Source organism: Anguilla rostrata, chromosome 6, assembly GCF_018555375.3.
Source record: "Anguilla rostrata isolate EN2019 chromosome 6, ASM1855537v3, whole genome shotgun sequence".
NCBI classification, from domain to species: Eukaryota; Metazoa; Chordata; class Actinopteri; order Anguilliformes; family Anguillidae; genus Anguilla; species Anguilla rostrata.
Genome location: NC_057938.1, coordinates 54,501,480 through 54,516,675, shown reverse-complemented (window position 1 = coordinate 54,516,675; position 15,196 = coordinate 54,501,480). Strand labels below are relative to the sequence as shown.

The 15,196-nt window shown below is 47.6% G+C and overlaps 2 protein-coding genes and 1 non-coding gene across 3 annotated transcripts; 1 reads left to right on the top strand and 2 right to left on the bottom strand.

The window, feature by feature from the left end:
- The first annotated feature begins 521 nt into the window (after positions 1–521).
- Positions 522–5,704, top strand: acat2 (acetyl-CoA acetyltransferase 2). The gene is made up of 9 exons (XM_064340650.1): positions 522–678; positions 1,593–1,727; positions 1,953–2,134; positions 2,714–2,831; positions 3,140–3,283; positions 3,679–3,801; positions 3,981–4,135; positions 4,479–4,589; positions 5,173–5,704. Exons 1-9 carry the CDS (start codon positions 630–632, stop codon positions 5,341–5,343), a joined length of 1,188 nt encoding a protein of 395 aa, XP_064196720.1. The 5' UTR covers positions 522–629; the 3' UTR covers positions 5,344–5,704.
- A 1,167-nt stretch (positions 5,705–6,871) lies between these two features.
- tcp1 (t-complex 1) lies at positions 6,872–14,154 on the bottom strand. Its single transcript, XM_064340644.1, has 12 exons — positions 13,996–14,154; positions 12,590–12,675; positions 12,218–12,346; positions 11,600–11,697; positions 11,383–11,493; positions 10,811–10,992; positions 9,786–9,912; positions 9,017–9,192; positions 8,476–8,599; positions 8,182–8,374; positions 7,667–7,830; positions 6,872–7,297 (listed from the first exon to the last, which is right to left on the bottom strand). Exons 1-12 carry the CDS (start codon positions 14,066–14,068, stop codon positions 7,084–7,086), a joined length of 1,677 nt encoding a protein of 558 aa, XP_064196714.1. The 5' UTR covers positions 14,069–14,154; the 3' UTR covers positions 6,872–7,083.
- LOC135258376 (small nucleolar RNA SNORA29) lies at positions 11,940–12,076 on the bottom strand. Its single transcript, XR_010330968.1, has one exon. It is a non-coding gene; the product is annotated as a small nucleolar RNA SNORA29 (small nucleolar RNA).
- Positions 14,155–15,196: the final 1,042 nt, after the last annotated feature.

The window sequence follows — 15,196 nt, the reverse complement described above, 5'->3', positions numbered from 1 at the left end:
AAAATGTAATGGCACTTGTTGAATGTTTATGGTTTAGCCATAGCTTTTTATAGATACAGTATCTAGTACATTGGTGTGTTTGGGGCTTGGGAATAAAGAAACGGAGGTATATTGTCAGTACTGGTCTGAAGTCATTATTGTGTTTGGACAATTTTGGTTCAGATTTTAAATGGTGAAAAGTGGTAATCCATACAAATGAAGAACTGTTACGAAAATGTGATACGATAAACTACTAAAAAATTCCAGTGATTGAAGTGGGGTGTTTTAAAATGCTGTCAGAAAGGACATGGTATTGCTTGTAGCATGTCAGTCAAAAGTGTTTAATTTAGAGCAGGTGATATTGCTTTAATTTTTCTTTTTTTTAAGAGCATTAGAGCAATTTTCTTTTTTGAAAAACTGCAGCAGTCCTCCTCGCCATTGGATGGCGGTCTACTTAAAATGAAATGTTGCACCGGTACGGGTCTGTCTTGAGAATGTTTTAAGATATGAGGGAGGTGGCTAAGCTACAATGTGATTGGCGGGTGTTATATGCAAATAAGTGGGAGTCTTGGTAATGGTTTACTGCTCCGCCAGCTCGTCTGACAGTCAGATATTTGCAAAGGGACGAGGTTTTGGCAATCCAAACAGACATGAATCCGGATTCTGTTGTAATCGTATCTGCCGCAAGGACACCGATTGGTAAAATAAGTTTTTTTTTCGCAGCACGGGAAGGGATGAATTTGCTTAAGTGAATGACTTTGCAGAACATTCTGAAGTTATAATTCGACCGAATGGCATATCCATCTCTCGTTTTCTTCTTGCAGACTGCATTCAAGTACGATTAGTTATCTAAATGCGTAAATGTGTACCAAATGGACATCTGGTTCGATAAGGAGCATTAGAATAATAGCATTACAATCGTTCGCTACTTTTACCGGTGAAGGGAGATTCATTATGAAATGCTTCTATCTGTTAATTTCAAGAATAAGGTCGTCACGGCATCCTCATTGGTTGTTTCACATTCTGACCAGTCTCTTGTGGCAGCGATTGGATAGTGGGTATAGTGCGACGACATTGAGCTAATTTGTGATTGGCTCCGAAGTGACGGAACTCGAAAAGTGAAGTGTTTGGCTACAGTATGTGTGCGTGTGTGTATGAGAGAAGTATTACAAAATCGCTGAACAGAAGGCTAGCTTTTTAATTTTTTAAATACCTCGTCATCCGTATTATCAGTTGACTTTGCCGTTACAAAGTCAACCAATAATACTACAAAGGTGAGGCTAGTCAACAACAGTATCAGAAGACTGCTCCGTGGTGAAGCCCTGTAAACCGGTCTCCCCACGCTTCTCAATTTACAGCCACTTCCTGGTTAAATAAACAAGGTTTATGCAAGATGTTAACATTATAAAACTCGCTAAATGCCAAAGCAATCAACTCAAAACATTCCCTAACCTGGCTATATACGTCTTATTGTTTCTTTGTAAAATGATATTATGAATACCGAAGAGCACCCAGCTCCCTCAGTGCGTGCAGAATCTCGTTTGAATCGAATGGCTAAGTGTTTATCTACTTTGCGTAAAAAGTTAAAGGCTTCTCCCCTTCTGTTCACCCAGGGTCCTTCTGTGGGGTGCTGTCCACCGTTCCACTGCAGGACCTGGGGGCGGCTGCGATCAAGGAGGTCCTGAAGAGGGCGCAGGTCAACCCTGAGGAGGTGTCCCAGGTGATAATGGGACATGTGCTCACTGCAGGTAATGCGGAATTCCATCCTGGGCCGTGTCTGAATCTGCGCACGTGCCTACTATTGAGTATTCAAGTTGTGTACAACTCATTCAATAACATAGTGTACTATACTTAATAGTATTCAAGTGCGCCTATTCAGACACGGCACTGGTCTCTCAGTTAGTCTCTGAAAAATCTGTAACAGAGCCGGTGTGACCTTTGACCTTTGACCCTTCCCCTCTCCATGTGCTCAGGCCACGGCCAGAACCCGGCGCGGCAGGCCAGTGTCGGGGCGGGGGTCCCCTACCCGGTCCCGGCGTGGAGCTGCCAGATGGTGTGCGGGTCGGGGCTGAAGGCCATCTGTCTTGGTGCGCAGTCCATCCAGACCGGGGAGTCCACTGTGGTGGTCGCAGGAGGGATGGAGAGCATGAGCAGGGTACGGTAACCAAGAGCGACCCCCCCCAGTCTCCAACCCTAGTCCTGGAGAGCCACTGGCTCTGCTGGATTCCATTGCTACTGAGCACTTAATTAATCAATTAACCCATTACTGGCTGGTCTCACTTCTTGTCCTGGGTCTGAATCAGTTACTCATTTTAAGATTAAAAACAAGAAGCCAGCAGAACCTGTTGTGCTCCATAATCAGAGTTTAGAGATCCCATTCCTAAAATGTTTCTCTATGAAACAAGCTGCTCCTGTTTTTTGTGGTACATTTTTTTCCACTTATCCCCTGTACTTTCTTCAAAAATATCTTTTTTGAATGCTAAAGTGAAGAGAACAAAAGAAGGGAAACTACAGTTGGAACGTTGGCCGTGCACTTTGACCGATATTTTGATCTGATTTGCGTAAATTGTCCTTGGGCATGTCTGCCAGATTAGTCCCAGCACTGATAAAATGGCCCTATCTAAAGAGCAGTGTCTGTGTGTCTGTCTGGGTCTGTGCGTCTGTCTGTGTGTCTGCATGACTGTCTGGGTCTGTGTGTCTGTCTGGGTCTGTGTCTGCCTGTCGGCCATTTTAGACCCCCCACACGGTGCAGATGCGTGCTGGAGTCAAAATGGGGGACGCCACCCTGCAGGACTCCATCATCACTGAAGGGCTGACGGACGCCTTTCACAACTACCACATGGGAATAACAGGTCAGGGGGCTCCGCAAACCACAAAAAACCCCAAACGTACACGGTCACAGTCCGTTCCGTTTCGATTTAGGCTGTTCATCAAGGGAATGGGAATTCAATTCATGAATTTAGCGGGGGGGGACCTGTAATGGAACCAAGTAACTGAATTAAAATTTATTGAGTTGACTGAACTGAAATCAAACTCACCCCCAAACGGTGGGAAACCTGGTCTGTATTTAACCAGTGCGTGATGATTGGGTAATTTAAAAAAAAAAAAAAAAAAACATTGTCATGGTAACGACCCCCCGTCACCGTGGTTTTTCCCACAGCGGAGAACGTGGCCAAGCAGTGGGGCGTGAGCCGCGAGGCCCAGGACCAGTTCGCCGTCTCGTCCCAGAACAGGACGGAGGCGGCCCAGAAGGCCGGTCACTTCGACCGGGAGATCGTCCCCGTCACCGTGGCGTCCAGAAAAGGTGGGGGGGGGGTGTCTCTGAGAAGCTGCACGCTGTCCCAGCCAAGGTCGGCTCTAAAATGGCTGTGCTCTGCACACCTGTCACTCTACAGGCCTGTTTTACTATTCCCACACTGACTTCACCCCACACAGAAACAGAGTCGTGCTATCAACGTAAACATTTCTAACCGCAATTGTGTAAATGTAATAATACAGAATTCTTCATCTGCTTGCAGGACTGGATTTTCCTGTTTTTTAAGAAAGGAATGATCCGGTACTTAAATAATTACGAGATTAGTGATCTGAGGGCTGTATGCAAAGAGTCACATTTTTGTTCTCGTTCACAAGAGTTCAGGAGTTCAGGACATGTGCACGGAGAGTATCAGTTTTCCAGAACATCGTTCCCGTGCGTTTCAGGTCCGGTGGAGGTGAAGACGGACGAGTTTCCTCGTCACGGGAGCAACCTGGACGCCATGGCCAAGCTGAAGCCCTACTTCGTGAAGGACGGCACGGGGACGGTCACCCCCGGCAACGCCTCAGGTGGGCGGGAACTTCCGCAGCCACGCGCTCGGACCAATGCCTGCGGTCCCAGACCTGCCAATCAGCACAAAGGGGCGGGACAATACTAGTGTCGCATCGTATGTCACATGGAAGCTGTACGACCTTGCTGCCGATTGGCTGCCTCATCGTAAGACGGCCCGTTTGGTTCTGTCCCGCAGGCATTAATGACGGCGCTGCAGCGGTGGTTCTGATGACCCTGTCGGAGGCGCAGAAGAGGGGACTGGACCCCATGGCCCGGATCGTCTCCTGGGCCCAGGCAGGGTTGGACCCGTCCATCATGGGGACCGGACCCATCCCCGCCATCAGGAAAGCAGTGAGTACAGAGCGTGAGAGCTGGGGTCGGAACTCAGAACGCGTGAAGCAGGCCATGATTCATTTACAAATGCACATAGGTAAAACGTGGTACCAATCCATTATGCAATATGTATTATTCTGTACAGTATCATGTACAGGTTTAATGTACAGCTTGTACCGGTTAGGAGTTACAGGTGCTGGCAGTCAATGTGTAACACTAACAAGGAGTTAGTGAGGTTTTTTTGGGCTTATATTTACCTCTAACTCTGTGAATATGCTGCAAACAGTGAGTGCGAGCGCTGTTTTTTTAGTGCTGGGAGTCGGTGAATAGCCCCTTTAACACTGTGCCCTTGTGTTTGCAGCTGGAGAAAGCAGGTTGGCAGAAGGACCAGGTGGATCTGTTCGAAATAAACGAAGCCTTCGCCGCTCAGTCCATCGCCGTGCTGAAGGAGCTCGGCCTTTGCCAAGACAAGGTGAGTCGGTCCGATCCAACTGTGGAGTGGTCGTCGTGGTCACAGGTTCCTGTTCACTGTTACCCGGGAGCCCTGTTACTATGACTACACAGGCATCTTGTCAATTCGGTTTTTCTGCCACCGTGTCCCACGGCAATTGCTTGGGGGGGATTTTTTGGTATATATTTTTTTTAAATGGCAGTTTTGTCAGGACAGGGCTCATTGCCAGACATGCTCTCTGTAGATTAGAGAGCTGGTGGTGCCATTTCAGTGCTGTGTTTGTGCTTTGGTTCCGCTGCTTCACTTCAGCCTTGAAACGTAACCGATATCGTCTCTGATCGTGACTCCGGCATTGGTCTGTCAAAACTGAGGAAGACTTGCTCTAGTCCCGCGGCGCACTCTTCATCTCTGCAGCATAGCTGGCGGTTTCTGGGGCAGGGGCTTACTGCTTGCATACAGTATTAGTAACTTTCATCAGCCTCAGAATGACATCACGTCTGCCCTGCAACCTCCACAGCAGCTCAGGCAGATCAAGGAAGTGACATCACAGTAGCTCTGGCAGTTGAGGTGGTTCTCTCACTTGGTTCCTTTCTTCTCTGTGTAGGTGAACATCAGCGGAGGAGCGATCTCATTGGGCCATCCCCTGGGCATGTCCGGCTGCCGGATCCTGGTGACCCTCCTGCACGCTCTCCAGAGGACCGGGGGGAAAAAGGGCGTGGCAGCCCTGTGCATAGGGGGCGGGATGGGGATAGCCATGTGTGTGGAGAGAGCATGAGCACCCACCATTTAAAAGAAGAAAAAAATATTTTAACCTGGCAGGGAATTGTGGGAAATGGTGGCTGAGTTTCGTGGTTCTTCCCAGAATGCACTTCTGGACATTCCTACATCCTCTCTACTGTAGCGACACTACATGCTTTTAGGGTTTTTAGAACCGAAGTGGGAGGCAAAAGCTGCCCTGATTTTAAGTCTTACCTGAAAATCTGTGCCAAGGGGCTAACGTAAGCCTGTATCTTCATGTTTACTGTAGAACGTACTTTCAGAGTATTTAACTACTAATAACTGTGAATTAATGCCGGTTTTTAAGTGTGCATGTTTACCGACGGGTTTAACGGTACAATAAACAGTATAAAGGAAAACCTACTGCTGCTTTAATTTTTCTGAAGATTTATTTGAACATTTAGACATTGGTAGTAATGTTGATTAGAACAGTTGCTGGGAGCACAGATTGCACTAAAACAAGTAAAATGTGTTGGTAATATGGAGTTTCTAGAATTGTCCTACCAGTCCTAGAGGCGCCGCAGCATCTGAAGGTTATTTCCTTTCAACCCGTAGTCAATTTAGTCACCTCAATAAAATCAGCCAAAATACTAGTCACACCCCATCGCTGTCCACTGGCTACCAGTGGTGGCCAAAATAAAATAGAGCTCTAATTCCTGGCCTGTGGTGCAGCAGGGGGAAGAACACCCTCATACCTGCAGTCCGCTATCAACTCTTCACCTTCATCATTACTCCTGTCTGCATGCCGGTGGTCACCTGACTGCCCTCTCACTAAAGGGAATCTCCTCCAGGTCTCAACTCTGCCCCCTGGTGGTGGAGCTCTCCACTACAACCAGGACAGGAGAATGAGTGTCAATCTTCTGCCAGATTGAGAACACACCAGTTTAAATTGCATCTTGCTGCTAATTAAAACTATATCCTCAAACCATATTTCCACTTGAAGCTCTACATCAGGGATCATCAACTCTGGCCCTCGAATCCAAATCCATCCCTGGTTTTCTATTCTCCCAGGTAATTAGCGCTACTGATTGGCCAGACTGTCTTCACACCCGACTCCCAGGCAAAGGGAGGGTGGAAAACCAGCAGTTCTCGGCTCTCGAGTTGCTGATCCCTGCTCTACATATTCAGTCTCCGTCTTGCACCTACAGTGCCGTTCAACTTAGCTGTAGGTTTATGCATTTACTACCAAACTTGTATTAATGGCTAATATTGGTTGTAGACATCAAGTTCCCTGTTGCCTAAAGATGGAATGCCCTTATGGATAACTGCACAGTCAAATACCTAAATAAGTTAACTTAACCATCATTCAGGCCATGAGAACAAAAGTGTTTGGACTGGACTCCAGCGAAAAGTCAACAAAAGTCAGCCGACACCGTCAATCTCCAGGACTGGAGTCCGACAGCCTGATAACAGCAACGTGACCAAAACAAACTGCAGCAGACCGCCGTACGTCAGCAGCTACACCGAGACAAAACAAACAGCGCTCAGATGGCAGACTAGCCCTCCAGACGACAACAACACCACCATGACCATCAACAACGCCTTTATTTCAAACGTCCAAAAAAAAGAACAACAAATGTTACAGTTCCACTGGCTACGGTTTGCCTGGGAGAACGGAAGTGCGCGAGGCCTAGGGCTCTCGAGACGGAAACGACAACGGTTAAGCGTGTGTATAAATACAGGTACGAGACTGCTACGGCTATCCCATCATGCCTCGGGGGAGAGGCCCCCTCGGCCCTCAGTCCTCCAGGGATCCGGATTGGACGGCGTCCTGGTAGGACTGCCCGCCTTCCTTCTGGTCGGGGAAGAGCTTGATGAGGTCGTCGATGCGGAGGATGGTGATGGCGGCCTCGGTGGCGAACTTGAGGCTCTTGGTCTTCACCATGGTGGGCTCGTACACGCCCGCCTGCTTGTTGTCCCGCGGCTTCCCGTTCACCAGGTCCAGGCCGATCCTGCGGGCCGCACACGCGACAAACCCGTTAACAACGGAAAACGTGAAGGAGGAGGAGCCGAACCATTCCCTGCATCTCTGGAGGAAGCAGGGGGTGCAAACCTCACGATAGGATACGATTTTGATTCTGGAGGCAACAGTGTGATATTTGGCGGTACCACAAATTTTGTTATGATAGGATCCAAAATAATACAATATAGCAAGAAACATTCTACACATATGGTCCAGCAAAGACAATCCTCTTACAACGTACCCAACACTATGAAAACGAGGTTGAGAGTGCAAAAACATACTGACGACATGTTTAAAAGAAAGAAAACGACACTAGCGAGGATGACGATGAGGTCGAGTCAGAAAGGGAAGTACTGACCATTTGAGGTTCTTGCGCTCCGGGTTGACCTGGGCCTCATTGTGGAAGGCCCGCAGCTTAGCAACCAGGTCGGTGGAGTCCTGGGCCGCGTTCACCGCCAGCGTCTTGGGGATGATCAGCAGGGAGCGGGCGAACTCGGCGATCGCCAGCTGCTCCCGGGAACCCTGGGGGGGGGGGGGGGGGATGAAGTGTCAGGAGAGGAGGGGGGGCGCACTCACTGGAACCATCAGCTTCGCCCCAGTAGGGGGTCAACGGAAACAGAACTGGCCATAGAGCAAGACTTCACAAAATAAAAAATCTAAAATTGGTGGGGTTAACAAGCCATCAGCAGCTGACTCACTTCAGCCAATGAGAGTCAAGCGTTCTGCCTGAAACATTGCTGATTTTCTACACATTGTAGCTCAAACTCATCTTTGACGATTTTTAGCTCAGCACAGAGAAGACCAGCCCAGGGGCTTCATGAACCCTCAATACAACTGTCCCCCCCCGCCCCCCCTAACTGTTCCAGGCCTCACCATGCTGGTGGCGTAGTTCTCCAGGTAGATGGACAGCGCCGCCTCCACGGCGCCCCCTCCCGGCACCACGGACTTGGACTCCAGGACGCGCTTGACCACGCAGAGCGCGTCGTGCAGCGAGCGCTCCATCTCGTCGCACATGAAGTCGTTCGCCCCGCGCAGGACGATGGACGCCGAGGTGCGGGCCTTGGTGCTGACGGACACAAAGATCGGCCAATCACACAAAAGCTCCACGGGCCTGGCTAAGGCCCCGATTGGTCGACCGGGTCACAGTTAGGTCCAGAGGAGCCTTACTTCTTGACCAGGATGAGCTCGTCGTCGCAGACACTCTCCTGCACCACCTCCTCAGCCTGACCCAGCATGGTGGCCTCGAACGTCTCCTCCCCCTCCAGGTTGGACAGGGACGGGCAAAGGGTGGCTAAAGGGGGACGATAAAGGAGAGCCAGTCAAAAATAAATCACCACTTTCCATCGCCCAGTTCACAGAGAGGTAGTGAAACAACGCCTCACAGTGGACATTTGTACAGATGACATGGGGGGGGGGGGGGAAACAAAACAAAACAAAACAAAAAAAAGAAATGATATGACAGTATGAGAGAGAAGAAGGAAAGGGGCTTTTCCCTAATCCCTGTTGAGACAACTGAACTCCAGGAAAAAAAGGCTATAGAGGCAGCCTACTCCAAGATCTGACAGGATTCCACAACACGGAACAAAGACCTCAGGGTTCTGGAATCTTAACACATAATGAGGAGACTTTCAGTAAAAAAATAAAAATAAATAAATTCAGAAAGCAAGGACACGTTTAAAAGACGAAGCGGACTGTAGTTCAGGCTGACCTCCTGTTGCCTTGGCGATGCGTTTCAGGTCCCGCTTCAGCACCCTGCGCACGGCCATGGCCCCCGCGTCCACAAAGTACTTGAGGCACATGTCGTCGATGCCCCCGGTGGTCAGGATGACATTGGCGCCGGACCCCAGGATCTTCTGAATGCGCTCTTTGGTGATGTCAGACTCCCTGTCGCCAAAACACAACACACACGCTCATAAACACAACAAGGACGCCAGCATTAATGAGTGGACTTATTTCAAGGATGGCCATGCGGGGGGGGGGAAAAGCAGACAAACTCTGCCAGACTATCCAAAAGGGAAGCTGGAGGAACCAATCCCCCGGCAGAGACTGGAATGTAAATAACTTCAGCACTGACATCATAACTTCTCTGCCAAGTTTTCCATTTGCAAAAATGTCAACCAGACATTCTTCAACACTTGCGTAATGGTGAGGTGAGCAAAACACAAATCTTGCCAATTAAAGGACTGTTGGGGAACTGTTCAGAAGAAAATAATCCAGTTGAGCTGATTTATTACAGAAACGTTCATTTTAGGCCAGCCTTCAGATTCAGAGATAACTGCCAAGGCAAAGCCAAAAAAATAAAAAATTAAGTCTACCCAGCCCAAATCAGTGCCTCACACATCATTATGTCTGTAAGGCCTCAGGGCTTACTGCTGCTGTATCCCACACACAGTAAATTTGAAAGGCAAACGCATGTAAAACTGAGCAAAAATCAGACACCAGCCCTACCAGGAACCAGGAAGCCTCAGGAGACCCACCTCTGTCTGATCTGGTCGAGTTTCTCGGGGTCGTTGATGACCACCTGGACGCCCATCTTCATCTTGGTCTTCTGCAGGCTGAAGTCCAGGCAGGCCACCTTGGCGTTGGTCACGCGCTTCACCATGCCTGGGGCAAACAACGCAAGGTTCACTCAACGTAGGAGCCCAACACCAAACAAGGAGGTCCAACGGTCCAAATATTCAGAGTTTATCCCCCTTTCCCTTTCCCAAGAATTACAGAACTAGCACTTAAGAGGGGAAAAAAAGAATCCTGCATACATTGTCATGCTTACCTTATCAATACTTATCAGCGACAAAGAGTCTAGGAGTTTTTCATGAAAAGCTGAGCTACTGTTTGTCATGGACACTTAAGAGTATGAGCCAATTCCTATCCACATGTGGGAAGAATCTTGGTTTAAGTGATTATACTCAGTTAGCCTCGTGTCTGTAAGCAGGGCTGCCCAACCCTGTTCCTGGAGATCTAAGGTCCCGCAGGTTTTCACTCCAACCATAACAAAGCACTTCTTTCAACAGCTAAAGATTTCACCGAGCTGCTAATGAGCAGGATAAGGAGCGGCAAATTAGGGTTGAAATGAAAACCATTTGGACAACAGACATTCAGGAACAGGAGTCCTGCTGTAACCTCATCTCTCTGGTTCTGTAACAGAACCAGGCTCAGCTCTGGTTCACAGCAGTGTGTCCAGCGGAAGCAGGGTGGCTACGGGCCTGACACAGACCTGCAACCCTCAGCTGCTCCATGCCAGTTTGCTTTTTCCCACGCGTATAACTGCACAAGCCACCGTCAGGGCAAAGCAGCAAATTTAAATGGGAACCAGGAGCACAAAGTGTTCTTTTACCCCCCCCCCAATACGCCAACGGTTCTACTGCCCCAAAATGCAACTTGTTCTACAGCCCCATGCTGCCCCTAACCTGTTCCACTGTCCCATCCGATCCCTAAAACCAAGTCCAATACCTGCCCAAAAACAGTACCACTGCCTCACCCCAAACTGCCCCACCCGCCTCACCTTGCGACCCGACGGTGCAGTTGAGGGCGTAGCCGTTGACCAGGAAGCTCTCCTTCTGGCTGCGGCCGTGGGCCTTCAGCACGTTGACCGAATTGATGGGGTAGCGTGCCACGCCCTTCCCGTCCACAAACTTCACGGCGAGGGCGGCGTCCACCACCATGTTGGCAAAGAAGTCAGCGTCGCTGAGGGAGGCTCGGGTCAAGGGGCAAACGCCGGCGACCGTTTTACCACAGCTTAACTTACAGGCCCAAACATGCAGCTTCACAACTCAGCTCACAATTAATACTTCAAATAAAAAAACTACCAAATACACAGCAAAAACCTTCAGACGTGCAGCAAGGGCAGCATGATTTCTCATTTCTGAGACCAATTCATAAGGACCTTCAACAAACCTGAAAAGAGTTTGTTAAAAGGTGTGTGGATACTTACTACATAAGAGAAAATATATATATATATATATATATTTTTTTTAATATACATACATATATATATATATATATATATATATATATATACTAGTGGGAGCTTACAAGTATGGAAGAACCTTTGGGGTTTATGGGTAAAAAGGATACCCGCCGATAATTTTGGAGGACATGGAGGTTTTTGCAGCGTTGATGAGACACTCTCTTCCCAAATCGTCTGTGCCAATGGTCAGGTTCTCGTTGATGTAGCGGACCGCTTCTCTGCAATCGAAACACGAGGACAGAGTTGAGTAAAAGCCTTTACGAACTAGTCCTCTTCAGCTGCATTTTCCCCAAGTTCGTGAATCCGTGCAGAGACGACACTCACTTGCAGGCCAGGCGATAGCCGCTGATTATAGACGTGGGGTGGATTTTCTGCTTCACCAGCTCATCCGCACTTTTGAGCAATTCTGCAGCGATGATCACCTTAAAAAGAAGCGGGAACACAGTTAATTTTTTTTAATACCACATAAGCCATTGAGTAAGCTCAGTCTTCACACTCCAAAAACATATTGGCTAATAAACCATACGACGCACAGCAAAAGAGGATAGTGACCGGCTCGCATTACATGTGACTTATCGAAAGTCTCACATGTAAAACTGATCAGAATCCGAGCAACAACTTTCACACAAGGTAAATGCCCCAGCAGGTAAGCTACACAACACAGCGAGCGATGTACTGTCATTTCATATAGGACGGATGGACAAGGCCAGTCCCCCCTTCAGACTATGACAGCGTTTCTCTCTCCCATTAGCATAGCCACACATTCGTGGTGGAGGGAATGAATGGTACTAAAATGGGATACAAACGGTTGCCGGGTTACCAGAACGCTACAGGGATTCCGCTGCATGCGCTCAATGTTCCGAAACACAGGCCTCGCCCAAGCAAAGCCCCTTTTTAAAATGCATTTATTTTTTTGACGCGGGGGCTCCAGCAGGTACTCACCACCGAGGTGGTCCCGTCCCCCACCTCCTTGTCCTGCAGTTCGGCCAGCTCACACAGCACCTTGGCCGCAGGGTGCTCCACCTCCAGGAGCTTCAGGATAGTGGCTCCATCGTTAGTGATGGTCACGTCCTGATTTAACACAAAACATAAGCTTAGAAATAATCTAATATTTTCCGGGAAACATGATCAAACTTAAGCCAACGGGAATTTAACCTTAGGGCAAAAACACATTTTATCTGTTCCATAGTATTGATTGAATCTTTTTATTTATTTATTTTAATTCAGTTTACACCAATGCCATGCCACAGAATTATCAGGGCCACTGTACTGATGGAAGTATTTATTAATGAATTTGTTTGTAATTCAACTTACCCCGATGTCATCCACCAACATCTTATCGAGGCCAACTGGACCGAGCGAGCTCTTCACGATGTTGGCGATGGAGGATGCTGCCATGACTACAAAAGATGACCAAAGAAAGCGTTGAAACAAAGACTGGTGAGTTAATTGGGAATTCACCGTTAACAGCCAGACAGCATTAGTGGACGATGGATTACAAATTGCAAACACCTGGAACTGTCAATCTTCTCTTATGAACACACGAAAGCTTCTACCAGTGTGTCCAGCGGAAGCAGGGTGGCTACGGGCCTGGCACAGACCTGCAACCCTCAGCTGCTCCGTGCCGGTTTGCTTTTTCCCACGCGTATAACTGCACAAGCCACCGTCAGGGCAAAGCAGCAAATTAAAATGGGAACCAGGAGCAGAAACTGTTCTACTACCCCACCATACAACAACTGTTCAACTGCAGGATAAAAACGGAATTCTTCACGATGCGGACCATATAGTTTGCTGCCGTGACTACATAAGATAACCAAATAAGGTACTGAAACAGACTCACTCGCCCGCCAGATTGCATTAGCGGCAGTTAAATCACAAATTACTAACACCACTTCAGATTTAAGACGATTAACATCAATGTATTGTTAGAGTTAGGTGGCTAGCTGTCAAAAAAAAAAAAAAAAAAAAATTATTTTCTTTGAAGTTAATTATTCTGCAGCAGGGCGGGGCGATGCACATTCGCAATCAATTTAATTAATCGACAAATAGCTAAAAGAAAAAATCTAAAAGTATCACTCGCAAATAACAAAACGTTCTGTGCATTGGTACCCGGCGGCCACTCCTTCGGACAATGACAGGCCTGTTTTTCTCTCGCATTAGCATAGCCGCATCATTCACGGTTAGATAAATAAATTGCACAACAATGGAAAAAAAATATTTGGACCGGCCGCATGATCGGTTTAACCGGTGTTTGACGTTGGCTACAAACGTTAGCTAATGATAGAAATAACACGTATTTGTCTGTTGGTCGAGTGCTTCCAAGTCTGAGGAATTGTGCTGGGCATATAACGTTAGCTACCATAACGGGACAACGGCAGCTAACTAGCAAGCTACTTTGGTGAAAAGATGCGTGTGAATGTTAAACAACAATAACGCAAAACCAACTAAACTCGCAAACTGCAAACTAAAAGCTGCAGAGAGAATAAAATCAGATTTTTTTTACTGCAAGCACACAACGGCTAACCGGACAACACCGGCTCGACAATTTACCCGCTACGAAGCTAGATTAGCATTTTTCCACACGTGCGAGGTTTAGCGGTTGCTACAGCCGAGTCACGCCGCCATGTTCCATTCAACAGCGGACTGTACTTCGTTAAAGCGAGTAAAGCCGCGGACATTTCTGCGAAGTAACGTTTAAAGACGAGCACAGATTACCTTACCATTCTGAGTGCGGACTGACTCGCCAGTTGTCCTCTGGCCGAGCACATTTAGGGGACCGTCTAATAACGACATCTTGCTTCGCCACTTCCAAAGCCGAGAGGAAGGGAGCGCCTGTTGCACTATGGGTAACTGATGCCTCGCGCAGACTTATGGGTAAGCCGAAGACTTTGCTGGAATGTTCGAGATACACTGTAGATATTTAACTACATTTCCCAGCATGCTAGGAAATCACGACCTCCCTATGCCCTGATCCAGAATCACATCTATCTAATCCTTTACACGAAGTACGCATAAACAAATTAAAGCGATTCGATATCAGCCTTAGGGAAACTGTTTCTTTGGGAAGTGAATTGCGGTCATGTTTCGGTCTTTAAATAGCCATATAATATTAATAATCAGGTGCGTTGATTGAAAGTGTTTTAGAACCTTTTAGCCAGGTGAACTACGCGTGTGTGTGTATTGATGTAATCAATAATAGATAATGTCATTTCCACGGCAGTGGGCCTACCCAAAAATAAAAAGCAAAAAGGGTTGGTGTGGGAGTGGGATTGGAGAGAATATTTCAGGTGTTCCTGCTCTCCCCCAAAATTTTGGAGGCTTTCAGGACTGTGGACCACAGCTGACGTTGACTGGCCATAGCCCCGGTCCCCCCCCCCCCACCCCCCGAAAAACCCTGAACCACGTTCGCTGTCATCATTTATCACACAGTGGCATATATACGAAACACATTCATACAAAAACATAATGACCATGCCCCAAAAGGGTGTGTGTGGTGTGGTAGTGGAAAGAGGTTGATCCATGTGACACTGCTGTACAAATACATACACAACGTTCACAACGAATGGCTAGCCACCACAGCAAAATTCTATTGCAGGAACCTAGAATTGCTTTCACCTGGACTGCCAGGTATAACAGTATGCATTTGGTTTCGCTTGTGTAACTGTTCGAGTTACCTGCATCGATGCTTATTTTAATAACATGCATCAGTGTGTCACGAGAATATGGCAACTTTTTGTAAATTGGAATTATATGGCGGTTACCTGAAATTAAATATTTATTGATTGCTTATAATCATGTTTCCTTTTAATCAGAACTCAAAAACAGTGGAGACAAAAACTCACCTTACAAATAGTCTCATTTTGTGGCTCAGTGTGTCTCTCCTGTGGATTTTATCCACCTGAATTGAGAGTCCCTCCCCAT

Coding starts and splice junctions, on each gene's coding strand:
- tcp1 (XM_064340644.1), bottom strand. CDS start 14,068: ATGTCGTTATTAGACGGTCCCCTAAATGTGCTCGGCCAGAGGACAACT. Junction 11,698..12,217: donor GGGACGGGACCACCTCGGTG/GTGAGTACCTGC, acceptor CTTCTTTTTAAG/GTGATCATCGCTGCAGAATT. Junction 10,993..11,382: donor TCCTCCAAAATTATCGGCGG/GTATCCTTTTTA, acceptor AGCCTCCCTCAG/CGACGCTGACTTCTTTGCCA.
- acat2 (XM_064340650.1), top strand. CDS start 630: ATGAATCCGGATTCTGTTGTAATCGTATCTGCCGCAAGGACACCGATT. Junction 679..1,592: donor TGCCGCAAGGACACCGATTG/GTAAAATAAGTT, acceptor CTGTTCACCCAG/GGTCCTTCTGTGGGGTGCTG. Junction 4,590..5,172: donor TCGGCCTTTGCCAAGACAAG/GTGAGTCGGTCC, acceptor TTCTCTGTGTAG/GTGAACATCAGCGGAGGAGC.